Genomic DNA, 26291 nt, shown 5'->3' on the forward strand with positions numbered 1-26291 from the left:
CTGATTGTTTCTTGTTAGTTCTTATTCAGTGCCATTTTGGCCAGTGCTACAGACGACAGTGACTGAAAATGTAACAATGCTCTCTCACTGAGACAAGTATTAGACATTTTAGAAGAATCAATAGATTCTGAAATTGAATTTGGTGATAACGAAGAAGTGAAAAATGGGACTGAAGAGGAATGTGTTTTGCACAAGTATATGGAACGTGTTGTTGCACAGACTCTGAAGACAAACAATGGGTACCTGCAGCAGACAATGACACAGCTGGTGAGGTCTGTGAGAAGTATTTTACAACCACTGGAAAAGTTTTTATGTCCAAACATCTTCATATCACAAGGTGAGTAGCAAAAAACATAGTAAAAGAGCGAGAAGGCAAAACAAATGAAGTTTAAGTAGGAACAATATTAGAATCATTCTAAAAGATTTTTTCCTCCGGAAATTTTTCTTATCATAATAAAGCATACCAGAGAAGAAAAACTGAGATGGAATTTACCCAAAGCAGACAGACTTGATTTCAAGACATATATATAGTAACTTATAATAATGGAGAAGGATTTATGGTGCAACGCTTCATGGAGATTTGTTTATACTGATACTATGAATAGAACTAGAGTCTGTCAGTTAACTAAAACAGTAAGATATGATGACAGAGTGATGTGAAATGAGTGCAGAGAACATGACCACTGAACCAGTCCAGGAAGCTTAGTGCCATCGACGAAGAATCGTGCTGTATTATTATTAAATATAACAAAGTGAAGGAAGCTACTATCCAATGAGCAACAGAATCTGTCTTAACTGAGGAATATTGTCGCCACATGCTAGCCATTCTGTGCCAGTTTTTGGATACATTCAAATCCAGAGTGAAGATAAACCAAGTGGCTCATACTAATACACCAAGTTTGCTGCAATACAAGAAGTATTTCATAAAATGAATGAATTACTGCCAAGATATTAATCTGCAAGGATGCACACTGTTATGATGAAATGCTGTCTCATTGTTCTGTGGTAGGTGTCCCTTCCTGGAAATTATGGTACGCTTATATGAATGCTCACAGATTCTAAAACCATGTACTCAGCAAGGAGCTGCATGAAGAGAAGAAAAAAATTATAGTACACAACAATCAAATTCAGCTGCGGCTGTAGTGAAGTGCTTGGTTGTTCCTATACACAACTCAGGGTGCAATGTCACCACAGACATTCAATTGAGTTGGCTGAAAATTTGTGGAGGAATCACAAGCTAACTCTTAGGGGAACATTACAAGCTAATAAGAAGCATATACCTCCGGAAATGAAAGGCATCTCAAGAGGAAAATTATATTCCAGTAGATTTGCTTTCCAATGATTCTAGTCTGGAAATATCCCAACCACAATTGTTTCCTATATTCTCCTGGGGAGGGGGGTGGCAGATCCCCTTCTGTTGCTGTTGACTCAACATTATGACGCTGCAATTGGTTCACCTACTGCACTAGGAAGAAAAAGGTCAAATTTATATTACAAGGAGACAAAAGGCGGAATTGCCACAATTGATCAAACGGTGAGGAAATTTTCAACTAAGAGTGCTACAAGAAGTTAGCTGCTATCTATTTTCTATACTCTTGTACAAAGCAGGGTTAAATGGTTATACATTTCTTCTGCTCAAAATTCCAGATTGAAATAAGAGAAAAATGTAATAAGTGACCGATTCTTCTTAAAGAATTGGGACCACAGCTCACGAAACCACACATTGAAGAAACGTATACAGATTTTAGAGGACTCCAAAAATGTGTGGTTTCAGCCATGGGAGGTATTATCAGATGAAATATGAAGTAGAAGTTCGCTGCAAAGGAAGCTTGAGGAGGAGGAGGAGAAAGATGTCATTTGTGTTGTTGTGAAAGCCAGTCACCAGTCAAAAACAACGAAGTACAATGAAGTGAACAAAACAGCAATGATCTGTAACAACTGTAAGAGAGACACATGCACTGAACACAAGGAAACTGTTATATGTTCCAAGTGTGAAGATGATTCTAGAGAAAGTAATGAATAAGTGATCCCAGAAACTATGTATGTAAACTGCTGTATTTAAGCTAAAATATCTGTAATTTTTTTAATTATAATGAAATGTTCTTCAATAACTCTAATGACTTGCTACCAATGTAAAGAGATACTGCTCAAGAAAATAAGACTAAAACTTAAAGGATGAAAACAAATGAAAAATACTAAATGCAGCTTTGCACAGAGTGCTAAAAGAAATGTACGGTTTCTGGACCTTTATTACACATCAATAACCATACAATTTTTTGTTAATAAAGGTCAACAAAAATGAAAGAAATCTGAATTTAAAAAATGTTTTGTGGTGGGCACAAACCATCCCCCCCTCCCCGGTGCCCTTTTGATACTGCATGTTAAAAAAATAACATTTTTATTGTAAGAGTTAATGTATACATAGTGGTGAATACATACCATATCTTTTTCCACTTTCAGTATGTCTCTACTTGACAAATCGTCTCCACCTTCAGTATTATTTTTCAGCCTGCAAAAATAGTGAATTAATACCTTATTGCAGAAAATATACACAAATGGTTCAAAACATTTTTATGAGATGGATATCACATTCAGAATGTTTTATACTGTTACCCCAAAAAGGGACTTATTTTTTTGCAGAAAATGCACTTACAGGATTCACAAATATGGATAGGTTGGATTTTTAACTTCTTCCACAGTGACAGAAACATGCAAAACATTTCAGTTACCAACGACATGGAACATCATTGCACCAGTTGGTTGGTTGGTTGGTTGGTAGGTATAAAGGAGGGGGGGAAGGGACCAAACTGCATGGTCATCGGTGCATTGTTTCCAGTAAAATAATTACACAACATAAAGTAGAAAAACGAGACGTACAGCACAACAGGAGAATGGAAGAAGCAGAAGAACGAAAGAACGACAGAATGACAACCAACACTACTATGGACAAAACAGGAAAAGCATGAGGCAGGCAGAAGGGATAAAAACAAGAGAGCAAATGACGGTGGCTGGCCGAACCTTGAGAATAAAAAGGAAAAGCTTGCCACTCTGCAGCACATTAAAACATCCAGCCTAAAAGCATTAGAGGGGATAGCACAAAGAGACAAAGGACATGAGCGAAAAGTCATACAGAATAATAAAACCCAATGTCACGCAAAAAACTTAAAATTAAACTTCCTGGCAGATTAAAATTGTGTCCCAGACCGAGACTTGAACTTGGGACCTATGCCTTTCGCGGGCAAGTGCTCTACCATCTGAGCTACCCTAGCATGACTCACGCCCCAACCTCACAGCTTTACTTATGCTAGTATCTCGTCTCCTACCTTCCAGGAGTGCTAGTTCTGCAAGGTTCACAGGAGAGTTTCTGTGAAGTTTGGAAGGTAGGAGACGAGATACTGGCAGAAGTAAAGCTGTGAGGATGGGGCGCGAGTTATGCTTGGGTAGCTCAGATGGTAGAGCACTTACCCGCGAAAGGCAAAGGTCCCAAGTTCGAGTCTCCGTCCGGCACACAGTTTTAATCTGCCAGGAAGTTTCATATCAGTGCACACACTGCTGCAGAGTGAAAATCTAATTCTGGAAACTTAAAATTAAATTAGCCAATGAGGCACTGTCAGCTAAAATTACTGGCAACGAATCCGGTAACTGAAGAGTTCATCACAGGCCAGCCAAAGGAGGACAGCTCACCAAGAAATGGGCCACTGTCAGCTGGGTGCCGCACTGACACTGAGGTGGGTCACCAGGGCGCAGGAGGTAGCCATGTGTCACACAAGTGTGGCCAATGCAGAACTGACAGAACCACAGAGTCCCTGCGAGGGGCTTGTGTGGTGGTCTTCAACACATTTGTAGTCTCCTTAATGGCATGCAGTTTGTTGTGTGTACTGAGGTTATGCCATTCCATCTCCCAAAGCCGCAAGACCTCGTGAAATAGTACTGAATGCAGGTCAGTTGCAGAGAAGCTGATCTCCATTAGAGGTTTCCGTGCAGCCTGTTTGGCCAGCCTGTCAGCAAGTTCGTTGCTTGGGATTCCGACATGATCTGGGTTCCAGACAAACACCACTGAACAACTGGACCTTTCCAGGGCATAGATGATTCCTGGATGGTCGCTACCAAAGGATGACAAGGGTAGCACTGGTTGATAGCTTGTAGGCTGCTCAAGGAGTCAGGACACAGAAGAAAATGAATTTCCAGGACATGAACGAATGTGCTCAAGAGCACGAGATATAGCCAATAACTCAGTAGTGAAAACACTGCAGCCATCGGGCAAGGAATACTGTTCAATATATCCTCCATGGACATACGCGAAACCGACGTGATCATCCACCATCGAGCCGTCAGTGTAAACCACTTCATGGCCTCTGTACATGTCAAGAATCACGAGGAAGTGGCATTGGAGAGCCGCAGGGTTAAATGAGTCCTTAGGACCATGTGCAAGTATCAGGCGACGCCATGGCCCAGGTGTACACCATGGAGGTGTCCATGAATAGACCTCCAGTATAGGTGGTATATGCAAGAACTCCAGTTCGGAAAGAAGGAATCGGACACAAACTGCAATTGGAAGCTCTGACCTGGGCCACCGACGTGGGAGATGAACTGACATGGGCGGGAAAAGGAGACAGTAATTTGGATGCGTAGGAGAACTACGAATGTGTGCAACGTAACTAGTCAGCAGTTGTGCGTGCCTAACCTGTAACGGAGGGCCTCCGGCCTCCACGAGGACGCTGGTCACTGGACTCTTCCTAAAAGCTCTTGTCACTAGGTGAACACCACAGTGGTGCACTGGGTGGAGTAAGCGCAATGCTGAGGGTGCTGTCGAACCGTAAAACAGACTCCCATAATCAAGGCGGGATTGAACATGGGCTCTGTAGAGCTGCAGCAGCATAGAGCGATCTGCACCCCAGTTTGTGTAGCTCAAGCAGTGGAGGGCATAGAAGTTATGCAAGCAATTCCGCTTAAGCCAACGAAGATGAGGAAGCCAAGTCAGTCGGGCATCGAGAAACAGTCCCAAAAACTAAGTCTCCACTACAGTGAATGGATCGTCATTAAGATGAAGTTCTGGTTCCAGATGAAATGGTACGATGCCAACAGAAGTGCATAACATAAGACTTAGCAGCCAAAAACTGGAAACCGTGAGCTAGAGCCCATGACTGCACCTTGTGGATGGCTCCCTGCAGGCGCCACTCAGCAACACCAGTACTAGTGGGTCAGTACGAAATGCAGACCTCTTCTGCATACAGATAAGGTGAGACAGATCACACTACAGCTGCTGCTAGGGCCGTTAATGGCCACTGAAAATAGATACACACTCAATACAGAGCCCTGTAGAATGCCATTCTCCTGAACATGGGGGGAAGGGGGGGCTGTGAGAGGCACCTACTTGGAAAGTACGAAGCAACAGGAAATTTTGGATAAAAATCGGGAGCTGGCCTCTGAGACCCAACTCGTATAATGTGGCAAGGATATGATGTCACCAGGTCAGGTCATACCCTTTTCGTAAATAAAAAAAAAAAAAAAAAAATTGCAACAAGGTGTTGGCGTCTGGAAAAGGCTGTTCAGATTGCAGACTCAAGGAGCACAAGATTATCAGTCGTAGAGAGACCCTGGCAGAAGCCACCCTAGCACGGAGCCATAGGCTACGTGACTCCAGGACCGAACCCGACAACCGACACACCATACATTCCAGCAGCTTACAAAGAATGTTGGTGGGGCTGATGGACCAATAGCTATCCACATCAAGCGAGTTTTTACCAGGTTTAAGCACCAGAATGATGGTGCTCTCCTGCCATTGTGGTGGAAAGACACCATCGCACCAGATCAGGTTGAAGATGACGAGATGTCGCTGGTAATCAGATGAGAGATGTTTAATCATCTGACTATGGATCCGATCTGGCCCAGGAGCTGTGTCAGGGCAATTTGATAGGGCACTGAGGAGCTCCCACTCTGTAAATGGGGCGTTATAGGATTCACTGTGGCATGTAGTGAATGAGAGGACTTTCCCTTCCAGTCACTGCTTCAGAATGCGAGAGGCTGGGGGGTAATTCTCCAACAAAGAAGCTCGAGCATTGTGCTCAGCAAAGTGCCCGGCAATCACGACTGCGTTGGTAGGCAACACACCATTTATGTTAACGCCAGCAACACCTGCTGGGGTCTGTTAACGAAAAAGGCATTTGATCGTTACCCCGAGTTGGGAAGGTGACATACGACACCCAATGGTCAATACGTATCTCTCCGAACACTCCTGCTTCCATCATTTGATAAGTTGGCGAAGCGGGCACGGAGCTGTTTAAAGGCTATGAGTTGCTCCAAGGGAGGGTACTGCTGCAGAGCTCGCCGACACTCCTCAATAGCTTCAGCGACTTCCACCACCAAAGGACTGCCTTTCGCCGGGGGCATACTAAACAGCAAGGGATCGCGTTGTCTGCCGCAGAAAGAATTATTGTTGTCACCAGCTCAACCATCACATCGATGTGCCTGTGTGGGGCAGATTCATCAGAGGTGAAAGTTTCCCAGTCCACCTTGTTTAAAGCCCATCTGGGCAGGCGTCCATGGGCCTGACACCGAGGCAGTGACAGGAAGATGGGGAAGTGGTCACTACCACACAGGCCATAATGTGCTCTCCAGTGGGTAGATGGGAGAATTCCTGGACTGCAAATTGATAAATCAATGGCCGAGTAACTACCATGAGCCACACTGAAATGTGCAGCAGCCCCAGTATTTAAGAGGCTGAGGTCGAACTGAGACAGTAAAGTTGTACCCTCTCTGCCTCAGCCATAGGCACTGTGCCACCCCATGAGAGGTTATGGGCAATAAAATCTCCCAAAAGTATGAAAGGTTTAGGGAGTTGATCAATCACTGCAGCTGATACATTCAGGGGTACTGCACCCTCTGGAGGAAGATATACACTGCAAACAGTTATTTCCTGTGTCACCCTTATTCTGACAGACATAGATTCAAGAAGGGTTTCAAGGGACACAGTTTGACTAGAGACTGAGTTTAGGACAAACACGAACTCCACCTGCACTTGATTACAGTCAATATGGTTCCTGTAATATCCCTTATAGCTACGGAGGGCAGGGATCCGATTTGCTGGAAACCAGATTTCCTGGAGGGCAATGCAGAAAGCAAGTGTAAAGCTTAACAGTTGCAATAGCTCAGCTGGGCGGTGGAAAAAACTGCCCCAATTCCCCTGGAGGATGACATCGCTGAGAGACTGAAAAGGCATGGAACATTCAATGAGGCAGTTTACGCCTCAGGGTCACCTCACCTGCTGCCACTGATTTGTTGCCTGAGCAGTCTATATCCATTGTGACTGAGGGTCCAGCGAGATCTAGGTCCTCAGCGGACGCCAGAATCTCTACCACATTCGCAGACGCATAGCTTGTAGGTAGCGATGGTGTGGTTGTCAGCGCAATTCTCTTGGTCTTGGGGCTTTGGTTCTGGATTTCACTCACTGTTCCTCGGGTTTCCCTGCCTGGGAGAACTTCACTGATTCAGTCTCTCGGACTGAGGACGATCGTGAAGCCCTACGACCAGCTGCTTTTGGGCTCTTCAGCTACTGGCGGGTGTCATCTTTCCCACTAGCAGAAACCTGGGAAGGGAGTGACCCAAGGGACCCCTTCCTAGAGAGAAGGCGAGGAAGACATACACTTATGCCGTGCAGAAGTGGGGACTCATGGTTGGGAGGGGGGGTGGGGTGGGGGGGTGCAGTTCCCGAAGTAGGTGGTGCAGGAGCAACAGGGAGGGAAGTGCCACCCACCATCAAGGGGACAGGTGTAGTCTTCTGGCTCTGAGAGGTGACTGGGGTTGGCAGTGCTGATTGGGCTAGAACTGTTGTGGCGCGGCGTAAGACGATGTCATACATACAGGCATTCAAATTTCCTTTTAGCCACAGTGTAGGTGATTTGGTCCAAGGTCTTGTACTCCATGGTTTTCCTTTCTTTCTAGAGAACCCTGCAGTCTGGTGAGCAAGGGGAATGATGCTCTCCGCGGTTGACACAGCTGGGAAGTGGGGCACATGGAGTATTGGGATGGTATGGATGTCCAAAATCTCGACATGTGATGCTGGAAGTACAGTGGGAAGACATATGGCCAAACTTCCAGCATTTAAAGCAGCTCATTGGAGGAGCAATATAGGGCTTTACATCACAGCGGTAGACCATTAACTTGACATTCTCGGGTAATGTATCACTCTCTAAGGCCAAGATGAAGGCACCATCGGGAACCTGATTATCCCTCGGTCCCCGCTGGAGACGCTAAACAAAATGTACAGCTCACCACTCTAAATTGGCGCGCAGCTTATCATCAAGACTGCAGAAGAATGTCCCTGCGAAATATGATACCCTGGACCATATTTAAGCTCTTATGGGGCATGATGGTTACAGAAACATCCCCCAGCTTGTCACAAGTGAGCAAGCCCACGACTGGGCAGAGGATGCTGTTTTCATCGCGACTGATGCAGATCTCATTTTGGACAAGCCCTCCATCTCCCCAAACTTGTCCTCTAAATGCTCTACAAAAAAATGAGGCTTCATCAAGACAAAGGAGTCCCCATACCAGGTACCAGGGCGAATAAGATTTGCTGCCATCCTTAGCCTGATGTTCCTCCCATGGTGTGGTCAGGAAGGAGAACGACTTGAGGTCATACTTCTGTGCATTGAATGGCAGGATGGCCATTGCCACAAGTCCCAATGCCCCAGGGTGACTGGCATCTACATCTCGGCATATGTGGGAAGTTAACGGTGCAGGCATCAGCAGAGCAATCCCTGTGTGGTCATGGGTCTACAACCAACAGGGTACATGATGGCCCCACCACAACAGACTGGCTACCATGCTGGATATCAGGTACAACCAAGCAAACAAGTCCATCATTGTTGTCAGGGTAGAAAATGATACTGCACAGATGATGGAAAAAATACACACACAGGAGTGTGTGACCTCACCCAACAGTTGGAGAATGAGGAGAAGTGCAGATGCGATTGGTCTCAGCGCATTATGGACATGATGCGCCACGTAAGGCGCCCTTCCCCAATTGGCTCGCTCTTAGGAAAAATTTGGAAGAATGGAGGTCAAACCCTACAGGAGACCATCACATAAAGGGCGAAATGTGTGAGACTTCATTTAGTCACCTCTTACGACAGGCAGGAATACCTCGGGCCTATTCTAACCCCCGGACCCGCAGGGGGGCATTCTGCGTATGTAAGAGCATTTCTAAAAAAAAAAATGTGTTGCCTCAACAACTGATCAGCAAAAAGGCGCGACATACAAACCTCCCATTATATCACTGGCCTTCATAGTCAAGTCACACTTTTTTGAGGGGGGGAGGGGGGGGGGATGGTCGGTTCTGAGTGAAGACCCCCACCTGTGTGCATCTCCTTTAAATATCAGCAGTGAATACAGCAATTAAAGCCATGATCTGGGGAGGACACACTGAACATTTTTTAAATATAACTTCAAACTTTGATCCTACATGTAATTTTAAAAACAACCCTAGGTCGTACGTGATGCATGTGAAAGTTACACCCTAGTATAAGTCCTTTGTGTAAGCTAAATCTTCACTAGTATGGACACTATTGGTATGTGAAATCAAGCGAATGTTTTTTAAAGACATTGTATTCCAGAATAATGGACATGTAATATACAACATTTTAAGCTTTCAAGGCTGCTATATTCAGAATACCTATGCTCCAGATCAGTTCTGTGCAGAAAAATGTACAATCAAACATTGGAAAGTGGGACTAGGTAACAAGGTGTTACTGTGCCGATAGACCAATAACTCCAATAACATGGTGGACAAACAAGCCTTATGAAAAGACCCATGGCTAACATAACCACCACCATAAAACATTAGCTAAATAAATTCTAACATACTAATGGGACCTCCAAGTCAAATAGGATTTTGGAGCAGGAATGTCTCGTTACAAACACCTTCACACACATTAAAAATTTGAAAATTGAGAATAGGGGTTTCAATCATGGAGGAAATTTGACTACAGAAAGTATTGGTTGGTTGGTTGCTTGATTGATTGGGATCGAAGGGACCAAACAGCAAAGTCATCAGTCCCTTGTCTCAAAGGTTGTCCATGCGGAAGATTGACACCTCAGAATCGTCATAACAATAAAATGGCAAAGGCTAAAAAACATACAAGTGCCGTCGTTTTGTCAATGGTGAAAACAAAAGGAGGGAAGTCAGCAAGTGGGCAATCCCTAGGCTATGCTAGAGGCAGGAAATATCCCACCTCTGATGCAGTACAGGCAAGACCATCTGCTATTCAAAAGCGTTCAACCGCTAGAATGTAAAAGTGCGTATTGTAAAGGGATACTAACCAAATCTAGAAAGTGATAAAAACAGAGTAAAAGGGCGCAGAAAAGAGGATCTTGGCCAGGGAGGGGAGTCAGGAATCTCCAAAAACAGCTTACAGGGGGAGACACCCCAACCCTCAATGCCCTGCCCCTACTCCAGAGGGAGATTAAAAACCTTAGAACTGAAAATAAAATCCACTTTCACAGAGGAAACTGAGAACCAGTTCAACCATCCGGGAATCTTCTGCCAATATTAAAGATAAAGTGCGGGGAAGTCTGTACTTACAAGGGAACCTCCCAATCGCACCCCCCTCAGATTTAGTTATAAGTTGGCACAGTGGATAGGCCTTGAAAAACTGAACACAGATCAATTGAGAAAACAGGAAGAAGTTGTGTGGAACTATGAAAAAAAAAACAAGTCCCTTGATTGTCTAACCTAAACTGTGGCTTGTAAGAAGTATGCACGTCTTCATCCTGTGTCAATGATGTCTAGCTTCCTTACCCCAGTACCGAACCCCTCTCCTCCCTCCTTACCCTGGGGTCCCCACACCCTCCCCTCCAGGTGCCGCTCCCCCTCCCCAGCCGGAGGAGTGTCCCACTTCTTCGGCGTCTGCCAGTTAAGGGTGCACCTTCCAGGTCAAAGGTCTGCTGCCACATTACCACAACGAGAACCACATTCTGTGGGACCCCAGGTCACCTACTCTCTTTCTATTCCAGATCTTGCTGCAGTTGGCTCCCTTTTGCAGCACAGCCCTCCTCGATCGCAAACAGAAAGAAGACGAAACAAAAGTCCCTGGACAAGGAGCCTCCGGTGTCGCCAGAGGTCCTGTCCCCACCTTCGCAACTTGAATCTGACTTGCTGTTCATGGATTTCGTCCTCTCCTTCTTGCTGATGGATGGTGACACGGCGGTATGACTGGTTTTAGCCTGTTCACTCCCCCATTTGAAACACCGTTCTGTGGTTATCCAATGTAATTGTAATGGATATTATAGTCACCTTCTGGAGTTGAAATCCCTTATTTCATCTTACTCTGCAGCTTGTGTGGTTCTACAGGAATCTCATTTTACTGATGATCACTCACCGACCCTCTGTGGGTTCCATGCTTTCTGTCAAAATTGGGTCGGGCTTCTGGTGGCATTTGTATGTTGCTCCATACGGGCGTTGGTAGCATGTGGATTCCTCTTCAAACTACATTGGAAGCGATTGTTGTTAGGGTCCGTCCACCAGGACTCTGAGGTCACGGTTTGCAATCTTTATCTCCCTCCTGACAGGACTCTTACATCTGCTGCCTTAACTGCCCTTCTTCAGCAACTTCCTCCACGCTTCCTCCTTCTCGGAGATTTTAATGCTCATCATCCCTTGTGGGGCAGAGCATTTCCATCTAGACGAGGTCTTCTCTTGGATCAGTTTATTACGGGCCATGACTTGTGCCTTTTTAATGATGGCTCCCCTATTCATTTCAGTGCCGGTCATGGTACCTTTTCTGCCATTGATCTTTCTCTCTCTTCTTCCTCTCTCCTCCCTTCATTACACTGGTCGCCACACGACAACCTTTGTGATAGTGACCATTTCCCGTTGATCCTTTCGCTCCCTTCCCGTTCCGTGATGGACAGGTTACCTTGCTGGTCTTTATAAAGTGCCGATTGGCCTCTATACACTGCACAGGTCGTGTTTTCTCTCTCTTTGTTGGGTTGTATTGATGACGTCCTACGTGACGTGTCTGATGTGATTGTTCATGCTGCTAGCCTTGCTATCCCACACTCATCTGGACCATTTCGCCGCGGGAGAGTCCCGTGGTGGAGTATGGCCATCGTCATCTGTGATCGCCGTTGAGCTTTGCAACACCTTAAGAGGCACCCATCCGCTGTCAATCTTATTACCTTTACAATGCCTTCGCGCCAAAGCCCATTACTTAATCAAACGGAGCAAACGGATGTGTTGGGAACTGTTTGTTTCTTCCCTCAGTTCTACTGTCCCTTTGTCACGGATATGGGCTAAACTTTGCTCTCTCCAAGGTTGCCACCGGCAGTCTACCCTCCCGGGCCTTGCCCTACTGGATAGCCTTTGCGCGGACCCGTTGATTCTCGTGGAACATTTTGCAACAGCATGAGCATCAACCTCCTATCTGGCTGCTTTCCTTCACCAGAAACAGCAGACTGAAGCTTCCGCCTTATGTTTTACCCCTTGTCAGTCAGAATCTTACAACAAACCTTTTACTGAATGGGAACTTCTTTCCACACTTTCTTCTTCTGATGATACGGCCCCTGGCCCAGACTCTATTCATAACCATTTCCTTCAGTATCTCAGTGCTCCACAACGACAACATCTTCTCTGCGTGCTTAACCGTATTTGGCTCCAGGGGGACTTTCCTTCTTATTGGAGGGATAGCATCATGGTTCCTGTCCTTAAGCCTGGTAAGAACCCACTGTTTGTTTAAAGCTATCAGCAAATTAGTCTGACAAACGTTGGTTGCAAGTTACTTGAACGGATGGTAGCCCGTCGGCTCAGTTGGGTCCTCGAATCTCGGGATCTATTGTCCCCTTACCAGTGTGGCTTCCGAGAGGGACGATCTCCAATTGATCATTTACATCACTTGGAATCCGCACTTCGGCGCGTTTTTTCCCAGTGCCGCCATTTGGTTGCAGTATTTTTTGACCTTCGCAAAGCCTATGACATGGCTTGACTCCGTCATATCTTACGTATACTTCATGATTCTTATCTGCCAGTTCCTGTTCCATTGGCCGTTCAGGGTTTGGGTTGATACTGCTTTTAATTCTCCATGGACCCAAGAGAATGGCATCCCACAGGGTTCCATATTGAGTGTACTTCTTTTCCTCATTGCTATAGATCAACTTGTGGACTCCATCTGCCCTTTGGTTACCCCTGCTCTGTATGTGGACGATTCTCGCATTTGTGTTAGTTCCTCTTCGGTGGACTCTGCAGAGCGGCAGCTTCAGGGTGCTATAAGGCATGTCCCTGCATGGACCATCCTCTCCGTTAAAACTGCGGGTGGTCCACTTCTGTCGCCATACTACGGACCACCCCGATCTGGAGCTCTACCTCTATACTCAACGGTTACCTGTGGTCCCACAGTTTCATTTCCTGGGTCGTCTTTTCTACAACAAGCTCACTTGGCCTGCCTCATATCAGACTTCTGAAGATAGGATGTTTCTGTAAACTCTATGTTCTTCACTTCCTTTGCTTCCTTGCCAACACTTCTTGGGGTGCAGATCGTTCCACTCTTCTCCTCCTTTATCGGGCTTTAGTGCTGTCTCGCTTGGACTCTGGTTGTCAAGTTTATGGTTCAGCTGCTCCTTCCACACTGCGCCTCCTGGATCCAGTCCACCATCGTGGTATCCGTTTGGCCACTGGTGCCTTCCCTACTGGACATGTTCATAGTCTCCTGGCTGAAGCTGGTCCCCCCCCTCCCCCCTTCTGTTCAGTGGTCCCAGCTTCTGGTTTCTTATGCAATCTTTGTCCATTCCTCTCCCACTCATCCTTCCTATTCTATCCTGCTCCCAGACCAAGGACGTCTTGCATCTCTTCACTATGGTTTTCAGCTTCACTCTTTGTCCTGTCCCTGGCAATGTGGGTATCCCAGGTAATGAGCTTGCTGATTGTTTGACTAGGGGAGCACAATCATGAGCCAACTCTGGGGAGGCTACCACACTGTCTAATAAACACAGGGACTCCCCTCATGAAATGGACGTCCACAGTCACCACAGAGAGGGGCCTGCGAACAGCAGGAAGACCTGTGTCCAAAACACAAGCACTTAAAACATCTCATACGCGGTGGGATGTACGGCTTCAAATCACATCGATAAACCATAATCCTGACCTTCTCGCAGAGAGTATCCCCTTCAAAGGCCAGGATAAAGGCACCTGTATCCATGCGATTGTCCTTCAGACTCTTCTGAACACGCCAAACAAAGTGAACACCCCGCCGTCCTAGATTGTCCCTAAGTTTTTCATCAGTTTGAAGGATGAGGTTCCTGTGAAAAATTACACCTTGAACCATATTCAAAGACTGATGGAGGGTGGGGTGGGGGTGGGGTGGTAAAAGGACATAGGAATTGTGCCAAGATGGTCACAGGCACGAAGGACCACAGACTGGGCAGATGAAGCAGTTTTGATCAAGAGCAAACATGACCCATCTTGCTCAGAGAGTCCACTTCACCAAACTTGTCTTCAATGTCTTCCACAAAAAATAAAGGTTTGGTATTGGTGAAAGTATCCCCATCAGTCCTGGTGCAAATCAGATACCAGGGGAAAGGTTTTGCCCTTGGCCGACGAGCCTGACCCCCCCCCCCTCCCAGGGGGTAGACGTGGAAAGGGAAGGCCGAAGAAGCAGCACTAAAAGAATCAGTTCCATTCAAAGAGACGGCCGTAGAAGAACAGCCAGAGTTCTGAACCCACATGTGTTTAATTTGCGTAGCTTCTGCCCTGATACAACCCACTCTGATCAGGGCTCTCCCCATGGGCCCCACCCAACCACAGCAACGGCCGTCTGGCACGGTGGTCGTTTCTAGGAGTTCCATTGCTCCAGGGTGACATGCAACCACTCCTAGGCTTACATGAGGTGGTCACACCTCAGGTATCAGAAGTGTACACGTTCATGTCAAAACTATAGAAAATGGAGACAGAGAGATGAGGTAAATATGACTACACGTTAATACCGACCAAAAGAAGAGAAGAGAGCTAAAGACAGGGACATACAGAAATAAATGTCTAAAATACACCATAGAGAAACAGAGTTCTTTAACTGAAAATTAAATTCCTTCGCCATATTTCTACAATGGATAAAAAGTAAAACTTGGTTGACAGCCCGCGTGCCATTCGCTAAAATGGCCGATAACACAGACAGCAAACACAAACGAGAAAGTAAGTTGTTAAAAAAAAGGGCATTCAGACAGGAAATGGTGGACCATCAAAGGTTGAGTGCAATGAGCACAAAGTGGTGGGGGAGTGTTGGTGGTGTTCATGAGCCAACTGATGAACAGGCAGAGGTGCACTTATCTCCACCAGCTGATTTTTGTGATTTTGGGTTGGAGCATGCTGTACCCATATACATGATTTTTTAACTTTTCCCATTGCATGCAAATGTTGCACGATGGCGAATGATCACAGTTCATCACATCTGACATATCTCAAGTGCTCTGATGTTGATCAATGCATCTAAACGATCTTCATCAAACCCCAAATAATTCATCCTAAATGTGGAGAGTCACTAACGTAAAAAAAAAAAAAAAAAAAAAAACCAAGCAAACCATCTTCTTGCCATGCTCTGTCCAACGACATAATACCCATACATGGCACAAATGTTTCTGGCTTCCTTGCTGCTGCCGCCCCTCTACTGAACTCAAACGGAAGACTATGTCTGAATATTCCAGTTTCTTCACTTGTCACTCCATTTTCTAGTGTCCACAGCTCCACTCACTATCTTCCTATGGCAAAATATAAATTCTCAAATAGCAACAGTGAACAACAAATAAATTACAATTGCTAAATTAATCCGTAGCAATCTGAATACCCACATGAAAAAAATGCTTCAAACTTACAGACCAACCTAATTCAGTTTAATAAAATTATGACTGTTATGACACATTTGTTGCCTTGGCTAAACTCTCAAGAAAACCAATCGACCAAACCTAGGCCTCTTTCTACTCTGCACATCCGTCACCACAATATTTAACAAAAATAGCTTCTTATCCCAACATTCCTTGCCTCCACGAACTCTCAAACTATCATCTTCCAACCCCCTATATCTTGGGCCACACAAATTTTGAGTGTCGCCACCATGTCATAAAAACCTATACAACATGATCTAAGCAACCACCCACATGAAATGATCAACATATTACAAACAAAACATAACAGACATGTACAACTGGGAAAAATAACAAGCACCACCTATGTAACATACAACGTCACACTTCAGAGAATATACCAATGGCTTGCACGGTTCATTAGACCCAAAGAAGCATATGTTATTACTATTGAGGCTAATTCAGTAAATTTGAATTTGTTACAATTGCTGGGAGATGAAATAATTAAAGAAAAAGTTTTGGATAGCTTATCATTACGAATTCCATATCTCATGGTCTGAGATGCATGTCTGACATTGTGCTTAGTAGTGGTGAGCAAAGTGTATATGTTCACATTGTTTGGATTGGAGCTACAATTTGGTCAGACAAATAATTTACCTCTACTCGTGAACGGGAATAATGAAACTGGAAGGTCAAAAGAGGCATTTTCATATTAAGAAGGGTGTTAAGACAGTTGTATATTGAAGAATTAACAAAGGAATAAAGTTAATGAGGAACATATCACTACTACAGTGGTTCACAAAAGACAATAATTCAGGCCAAATGAAAGGCATACCTAGAACATCTGCAGAGAGTAAGGGCTTGCTTCAATTAAAAGTTGGTGATGACACAGTAGCAGAAACAGCAAAAAAAATTTCTGTTATAGAAAGTGTAATTTACACGTTATGACAAACAACAAAGAAATAATAAGCAGTTTGGCACAAGGGAAGAAAGGTTTCATCAACAGAACGAGTTCTACTGGTACCATATACTGATATGGAAATAAGGAACAATTTCTGAAGTTGTACACCTGGAGAACAGCATTATGTGGAGGTGAAATATAAAATCGCTGAAAATCTAAAGAACAAACCTGAAGCAACATGTTATCAATGAATGTTGAAAATTAGGTGGACAAATAACCTATGAAGTAAAGTTCTTAATAGAATGAGTGACAAAAGTAGTTCACAGAAAACCCTTACAGTAAGAAACGGCAGGTTGATGAAACATCTGCTATAGCATTCAGAAATAGTTAATTTGGCATTAGAAGAAGCTGTAGAGCAGTGGTACGAGCAACCAAAGACAAATATTCTAAACAGGTGACAGAGGGCGATTGATATAATCGTGAGGTAGATATGAAAAACAATCTGCATCTGATAGGTAAAGATATAAAACAGTATCAAACAAGAATAAGGACAGATTACAATAATATGGGACATGGGGCACAAATGTAATGATGCTTGAACTATCCTCTATACAACCTGTTTCAGCTTAAATAGTGAGAAGACCTATTTTTTTTTGGGGGGGGGGGGGGGGGAGATGATGCTATATCAGGGTGCATAGCCATTTGGATCTAGTACTCATTCTGTGACTTGTACAGGTTAGTTGGTTGATTTGCAGAAGGGGACCAAACAGTGAGGTCATCGGTCCCATCAGGTTAGGGAAGGAAGTCGGCTGTGCCCTTCCAAAGAAACCATCCCGGCCTTTGCCTGAAGCTATTTCGAAAAATCATGGAAAACATAAATCGGGATGACCATAAGCGGGTTTGAACTGTCGTCCTCCCGAATGCAAATCCAGTGTGCAAACCACTGTGCCACTTCGCTCTGTACTTCCACAGGTATACACAGGTAACACTTAAGAGAACATGCAGTTCACAGTGCTCTGTAGCATCAAAATTTTATTGATCCTGTTTAATAATATATTGCAGGTACTGTCACTGTTGATGAAAATACAATCTGAGAGCAGTATCAAGATTGACAAAGAAGATCACCACTTATAAACCCACCATCAGTTTCTCCCCTCCACTCTGAGGACATCAAGGTATATTACCAAAACACTAGCCATGCTTGAAAATATGTTTACTAACATCCTACATATCAGAAAATAAACACTACAGGCAACAGCTGTTACACATTGCCTAACGCACACTTTCTAACTTATACACTGAAACCAACTATACAGACCTACATATTATCTGGTTTATGGATAATATGTCCAGAGTTTAAATGTGCCACAAAAGGAAAATATTTATTGGCAATCACAAAATGAGTAGGCTATATTTATATGCTGATGTGGAAACAGTTTCATTTCACTGTATGTGTTTAGAGAAGAATATCAATTACCTACCCTATATTTATTCAAAGCTATTTCCAGGAGGAAATACTGGAAATTGTGTGTGTTTTAATGGGGAAAAAGCTATAAAGTAGGAATAACATATCACCGTGTGCTAGGTCAATAGCACTTACTGCAGAGCAAATGCTTTCTCTCTTACACAAATGATTTACTGCAATGTGTCAATAATGATGCAATATATCTTTTGCTTGGGCAATTACCAATAAGCAAAACTATGATTAAAACCGTGAATCTAAAAATGTAAGAGCAAAATAAACACACGAAATTGATTTCGGTGATTGGATGTCACCTACAAGCAAGGTGGTATGGTCTCTGTTAACCTGTCGGTACTTGTTGTGGAAAAAAAAAATAGCAATTTATTTGTTCAAGGATTATTTTACACCGGTGGAGGATTTGCCATCTTAATATGGGGAACAGCATTAATTCATATAAACAAAAATGTCAATATATACATGTGTTGGAAGGGGCATTAGGGAAATGTCATTTACCACAACACGTATATTACGACGTACAAGCAATGGTAAAGATAATGACACAGAGTGAACCATAATTTAGCACCATTAACTTACGGCGCTTTTGCAATTTGAAAGCAAACTGTCATAAAACATTGTGGAATAATTCAGACACATGAACCATAATCACTAAACAGTACTAACCACAACTTATCCATGTTCTGCATTTAAATTTTATGAATACAAAGACTTCCACGGCAATACGCAAAACAAAACAGTCACAACTCAAGCACTGCCCACGACGATTTATTTCTCGTGTTTGAAGCAAAACACGATTGCCAATTTAAAACGAAACCGTATGAGCGACGAATCTGTATCATCAAATGACTGGAGTAAATGATATATTAAAGTAGTAACACAATCAACATTTCAGTCATTTGAAAGTTAGGAAAATTAGCAAATAAGAAGAAAAATCAACAACTAAATATCGGAGTCAATACGAAAGCGACACGGAACGACTCCCGTATATTAGAACTTACGATTCAGTTTTAGTTGTCATATTTCCAGACACGTCTGACAGGGGACTTACAATATTTTACAACCAAATGTTCACTTCAAATACTAAACGCAAAACGCTAGTTGCTTGGTACACTAATAGTAATGTTGGCAATATGTTAACGCGCATCAAGCATTTATTTTCAGAGTTTGGTTTTCTAGTTTTACGATTATTTTAGTGAATTATTCTTTACTTCAGAATAGGCCGCAAAACGTCTGGCGACCGTAGCCTATTGGCTTTGTGTAACTCTTATTCTCAATAAATGATGACAAAAAAAAAATTGAAAAAAAAACAAACAAAAACAAAACATAAACAAAGGGTACACGAAATTCAAGCTACGAAGATGTGACTGTCGGAATAAGTGAGCCTGACTGCTGGAACATTTATTCATTTCATAATTGGCTAGGTCTCTCCTTTGTCTGTACTCTGTTGTTAAGTTGCCAAAAGTGCAGTATCAGTAACCCATAGTAATCTATTATGTTAGAAAAGACGGCGTTTATCGCTTAACAGAGGCTGCATGTGTTCTGTAACATACACGTTCGTCAATCATTTGAATCCACTAATGGTTACTGACCGTCTCTTAAAATTACTAGACATTACGGCCTTAAAATATGAAACGTGTTGCCCCTGCATCTTTTCTAAAGTCAGCTGTCTACTTCCAATAACGCTTCGCATCAGTGTTTTATATGTTGGAATGTAGCAAAGGTCTTTGCGGTCCATATAGGTCTACATTACCACTAATTTCCAATGGACACGTGCCCAACTGCCTCTTCCATTTCATTTCCACGTTGTGTTATCAGCATCAGATAGAAGACTGCTTTTATGCAGATCCAACAGTGGTCTTGCCTTCTAAAAGTCTAATCTTACTAGCAAAACTAATGCGTCCTATATACATCTACACTGCTTACTCCATTCAAGTCATTGTCTCCCTCTATAAGTTTAACCCTCAATTCATCCTCCGTTGGAATGTTCAGTTCGCAGACGAGAAGATTTGCAGAACACGTAAAGTCTTATAGGAAAATATATTGTCAGGTCATTGTAAAGCAAAGCTTCTTAGAAATGATAATATAATAAGAATGACTGGCAACAAATCAAAAATATGTATGGGATATTGTAAAACGTGAAACGGAAGATACATGAAGAGCAGGAAACTATTCTTACAAACTTTGATGATATCAAATTTGACAAAGACGCGCTGCTAAATTACATAAATGATTACTTTATATAAATGCTTTCCAAACACTTAGCTTAAATTTCACTTATCAGGATCTATTTGGGGTTTGCATGCAGCATGAGGTCTGTTCCAATTTACGAGTAGGAAGCAGTAAAGGCCTCCAAATGCAAAATGTTACCTGGTGTATACGATTTTTCAGCGTCACTTGTAATCCAGACTGCTACACAAATTTCAAAGCTCTTGATTCACATTGTTAATTTATCATTCACTGAGCGTATGTTCCCTGAAAGAATAAAAATATCAAAGACAATACCTTTATTCAAGTGTGGAGATACACATAAAGTTGAAAACTCCCCTTGGCATTCTCTAAAGTAGTAGAGCGATTAATGAGACAAAGAATCACCAAGTACTTAAATGGGCACAGCCTGCTGAATGGCAATTGAAAATCAGAGTGGCTTTCAAGTGATAAATGATTACACCGATGAAATTGTTAGTAATTTGGATAACAACAATGGTGCTGTCAGAGTTAATATAGATCTTTCTAAAGCTTTTGATATGGTTAATCACAAATTCTTTTAAATTAGTTGGATGCAATGGGAAATAAGAAATAAACAATTGGGTTCAAGTAATATGTGCAAAATAAGTTACATGTTGTGGAGCTCACATCAACTCATGCTAATGATAAAATTGGAATAGTATCTGATGCAAGGAAAGGTGAAATAGGTGTACCCCAGGGTAGTGTGTTAGGCCACCTTCTGTTCTTTATTTATGTAAATGATACACATCTGAAACATTGCCACCAAGATCATGTTGTTTGCAAATGACACTAGTGTAATAACAAGCGATGTTGAGGAATCTCTGTCCACAGCTACTGATAAAAGACCTTAATTCATGCATTGCAAACAATCTGACCCCAAACATAAGAAAAACAAACTATATACAATTTGGGAATACGGGTAAATTCAAAAAGATCTACATCTGGTACTGGGTGGAAATAAGTGGAAGGGGTGCAGTGCATGACACTTTTAGGAATGAATGTTGACCAAGACTTAAGTGGGAAAGACCATGTAACTAATATTTTCCAGAAATTCAGTTATGCATGTTTTGCTTTGAGAATTATTTCTAAAGTTTGCTCCCCATATGGTGCTAGAATGGCTTATTTTAATTACTTCCAGTCCCTTGTAGCTATTGGAATAGTTTTCTGGGGTAAAATTAATAGTTGAGTAAAAGAAATTTCTGCATTGCAGAAAAGAGCTATTTGACTCTTGCCATATATGGTAGCTTGGCTATGGCTCACAGCAAGCCCTTATTTAAAAAGTTGTTTTTGCTTAATATTCCCTTCATGTACAAATGCAAATGTGTGTTGTTGAGAGGAGTTAGCCTTGGTGAGCTGCTAACCCATTCTGATTACCAACATTATAATACTCACAACTGTGCATCCATCCATACAGAACAAGTTAGAACAACCCACACTCCAAGACATGTGAGGCTCTTTGATGCAATTCTTTACAATGTGCTTCCAACATACATAAAGAAGCTGAAGATGGAAGAGGCTTCCAGATAACGAGTTAAAATCATTTCTGATTGAGAAGTATTTCTACAATGTAAATGAATATGTTAGCTCATGGGACTACTGGGCCTTCATTCATATTCATTGTTTAGTTATTTTGACTCTGTTAACTGATGTACCATTGGCGATATGTTTGTCTTTGCAAAGAATGTTTCTGCTGTAAGTTTTCTGTTTCAGATGCTGTGTGACACAGCTCTGCTGAGCAAGGAATTTTAAATCAAATTTTCATGTTATACCTGCATTATTTATTGACTTATTATGCATTTTGTACTTTTCTGCAGTGTGGTATAATTTATTCATTCGTTTTTACACGTCTTTGGTAGTGTTTTTCTCTTTCATTTATTTACGTATTGTGCATGTTATACTCACAATGTAGATGTATTTTGTGATTCCCCTTCAAATCATTTACTGAGTGAGGTGGTTACTCCAGTCCTTATGTACTGGACTCACATTCACAAGGACTGGGGTTTATTCCCCATTTGACCAGCCTGACTTGGGTTTTCTGCGATTCCCCCTTGTCACTAACATGAATGCTGGTGTGGTTCCTTTTATTAGACTGTGGTCGATCTCCTGCCCTATCCTCACCTTATCCTTTCCTATTTTGTTAATGTTTTATTTGTATATATTATTCCAGTATGTTTCTGACATGTCCAATACCATTGTACCAAATGGTCAATGGATGAATAAATAAACTATCCATTGACAACTGATGTATCAGTTGAGTACCTCTCAATTATTTACTTGATCTATTCAGTTAGTCTTCAATGTTCTTCTGTGACATCTCATTTCAAAAGCTTCTGTTCTCCTCTTGCCCACACTATTTATTGTCTAATTTTTATCGTTTATTTTGCTTTCCAAATAACAAAACTCTATTACTTTTATTAGCGTCTCATTTCCTACTCTGAGTCCTCTAGCACACTAAATTTAACTTGACTACACTCAATCACCCTCATGCTATGTTTGTTGATGTTCAGTATGTAACTTATTTTCAAGACACTTTTCCACTCAGTTCACCTGATCTTGCAATTCCTTTGCTTTATCTACAAGAATCATAATCTCATCGACAAAATTGAAAGTTTTTTATTCCTTCTCCCTAGGCTTGAAATGCATTTCTCAGATTTCTTCATAGATTCCTTTACAACTTCCTCATTATACAGATTGAATAATATGCACGATAGACTACAATCCTGTCTCACTACCTTCTCAATTACTGGATCCTTTTTGCCCTTTGTTTATTAGGACCTCATCTGGTCTGTACTAGTTGTAGGTCTTTTGTTCCGTGTATTTTATTCCTGATTGCTCTAGAACTCCAAAGAGTCTATTCCAGAAAACATTGCCAAAAGCTCCATCTAGATCTAAAAATATTATAATTGAACCTACAGCTTTCTTAAATCTATCTTCTAAAATAAATCATTGTGTTAGCACTACTTTAACTGTTTCTTCATCTCTCCAAAATCGAAAGTGATTTTTGGCCTTGCAACATTAACCAAAATGGCCTAGCTGTGCTGGTACTGCAAACGGCTGAAAGCAAGGGGACACTACAGCCATAATTTTTCCTGAGGACATGCAGCTTTACTGTATGGTTAAATGATAATGGTGTCGTATTGGGTAAAATATTGCAGAGGTAAAATAGTCCCCCATTCGGATCTCCAGGTGGGGACTAGTCAAAAGGATGTCATTATCAGAAGAAAGAAAACTGGTGTTCTACGAATTGGAGTGTGGAACATCAGATCCCTTAATCAGGCAGGTAGGTTAGAAAATTTAAAAAGGGAAATTGATAGGTTAAAGTTAGATATAGTGGGAATTAGTGAAGTTTGCTGGCAGGAGGAACAAGACTTCGGGTCAGATGAATACAGGGTTATAAATACAAAATCAAATAGGGGTAATGCAGGAGCAGGTTTAATAATGAATAAAAAAAATAATAGTGCAGGTAAGCTACTATGAACAGCATAGTGAACACATTATTGTAACCAAGATAGACACGAAGCCCACAGCTACCACAGTAGTACAAGTTTATATGCCAACTAGTTCAGCAGATGACGAAGAGACTGTAGAAATGTGTGGTGAGATAAAAGAAATTGTTTAGATATTGAAGGGAGATAAAAATTTAATAGTCATGGGAGACTGGAATTCGATAGTAGGAAAAGGAAAAGAAGGATAAATAGTAGGTGAATGTGGAATGGAAGTAAGGAATGAAAGGGGAAGCCACCTGGTATAATTTTGCACAGAGAATAACTTAATCGTAGCTAACGCCTGGTTTAAGAATTATCAAAGAAGGATGTATACATAGAAGAGATCTGGATATGCTGGAAGGTTTCAGATAGATTATATAATGGGAAGACAGAGATTTAGGAACCAGGTTTTAAATTGTAAGACATTTCCAGGGGCAGATGTGGACTCTGACCACAATCTATTGCTTATGAACTGTAGATTAAAACAAGAAACTGCAAAAAGGGGGAAATTTTAAGAGATGGGATGTGGATAAACTGAGAGAACCATAGGTTGTAGAGAGTTTCAGAGAGACCTTTGGGGAACAATTGACAAGAATGGGGGAAAGAAATACAGTAGAAGAGTAATGGGTGGCTTTGAGAAATGAAATAGTGAAGGCAGCAGAAGATCGAGTAGATAAAACGACAAGGGCTCATATAAATCCTTGGGTAACAGAAGAGATATTGAATTTGATTGATGAAAGGAGAAAATAAAAATGCAGTAAATGAAGCAGGCAAAAAGGAGTGCAAACGTATCAGAAACGAGATTGACAGGAAGTGTAAAATGGCTAAGTAGGGATGGCTAGAGGACAAATGTAAGAATGTGGAGGCAGATATCACTAGGGGTAATACATATACTGCCTACAGGAAAATTAGAGAGACCTTTGGAGAAAAGAGAACCACTTGTATGAATATCAAGAGCTCAGACGGAAAACCAGGTATAAACAGAGAAGGGAAAGCAGAAACGTGGAAGGAGTATATGGAGGGTCTATACAAGGGCGACATACCTGAGGGCAATAGTATGGAAATGGAAGAGGATGTAGATGAAGATGAAATGGGAGATATGATACTGCATGAAGACATATCACTGAAAGGCCTAAGCCAAAACAAGGCCCCGGGAGTAGACAACATTCCATTAGAACTACTGATAGCTTTGGGAGAGCCAGCCCTGGCAAAACTCTACACCATCTGGTGAGCAAGATGTATGAGACAGGTGAAATACCCTCAGACTTCTAGAAGAATATAATAATTCCAATCCCAAAGAAAGAAGGTGTTGACGAATCTGAAAATTAATGAACTATCAGTTTAATAAGTCACAGCTGCAAAATACCAACACCAGTTCTTTACAGATGAATGAAAAAACTGGTAGATGCCGACCTCAGGGAGTATCAGTTTGGATTCCGTAGAAATGTTGGAACACATCAGGCAATACTGACCCTATGACTTATCTTAGGAAATAGATTAAGGAAAAGCAAACCTATGTTTCTAAAATTTGTAGACTTAGAGAATGCTTTTGACAATGTTGACGGGAATACACTCTTTCAAATTCTGAAGGTGGCAAGGATAACATACAGGCAGCAAAAGGCTATTTACAATTTGTAGAGAAACCAGATGGCAGTTATACAAGGCGAAAGGCATGAAAGGGAAGCAGTGGTTGGGAAAGGAGTGAGACAGGGTTTTAGCCTATCCCCAATGTTATTCAATCTGTATATTGAGCAAGCAGTAAAGGAAACAAAAGAAAAATTTGGAGTAGGAATCAAAATCCATGGAGAAGAAATAAAAACTTTGAGATTTGCTGATAACATTGTAAGTCTGTCAGAGACAGCGAAGGACCTGAAAGAGCAGTTGAACGGAATGGACAGTGTCTTGACAGGAGGATATAAGATGAACATCAACAAAAGAAAAATGAGGATAATGGAATGTAGTTGAATTAAACCAGGTGATGCTGAGGGAATTAGATTAGCAAATGAGACGCTTAAAGTAGTAAATGAGTTTTGCTATTTGGGGAGCAAAATAACTGATGATGGTCAAAGTAGAGAGGATATAAAATGTAGACTAACAATGGCAAGGAAAGCGTTTCTGAAGAAGAGAAATTTGCTAACATCGAGTATAGATTTAAGTGTCAGGAAGTCTTTCTTCAAAGTGTTTGCAAGGAGTGTAGCTATGTATGGATGTGAAACATGGACAGTAAATAGTTTAGACAAGAAGAGAAGCTTTTGAAATATGGTGCTACAGAACAATGTTGAAGATTAGATGGGTAGATCATGTAACTAATGAAGAGGTACTGAATAGAACTGGAGAGAAAAGGAATTTTTGGCAC

At 42.1% G+C, this 26291-nt stretch overlaps 1 protein-coding gene across 2 annotated transcripts in view; it reads right to left on the reverse strand.

Annotated features, from left to right (window-relative positions):
* Positions 1-19334, reverse strand: part of LOC126271085 (eukaryotic translation initiation factor 4E type 2-like) — a 47067-nt gene extending 27733 nt beyond the window's left edge. The window contains exons 1-2 of one of the 2 annotated variants that reach the window (XM_049974124.1): positions 19223-19334; positions 2440-2509 (exon numbers count right to left, since the gene is read on the reverse strand). In XM_049974124.1, coding sequence (XP_049830081.1) covers positions 2440-2509; positions 19223-19242 — 90 coding nt within the window. In that variant the 5' untranslated portion in view covers positions 19243-19334. Of the gene's footprint in view, positions 1-2439; positions 2510-18887; positions 19039-19222 lie in introns of those variants that run through there. The other variant, XM_049974125.1, reaches the window with a different exon arrangement.
* Positions 19335-26291: the final 6957 nt, after the last annotated feature.

The sequence above is a fragment of the Schistocerca gregaria genome, chromosome 1, assembly GCF_023897955.1.
Source record: "Schistocerca gregaria isolate iqSchGreg1 chromosome 1, iqSchGreg1.2, whole genome shotgun sequence".
NCBI classification, from domain to species: Eukaryota; Metazoa; Arthropoda; class Insecta; order Orthoptera; family Acrididae; genus Schistocerca; species Schistocerca gregaria.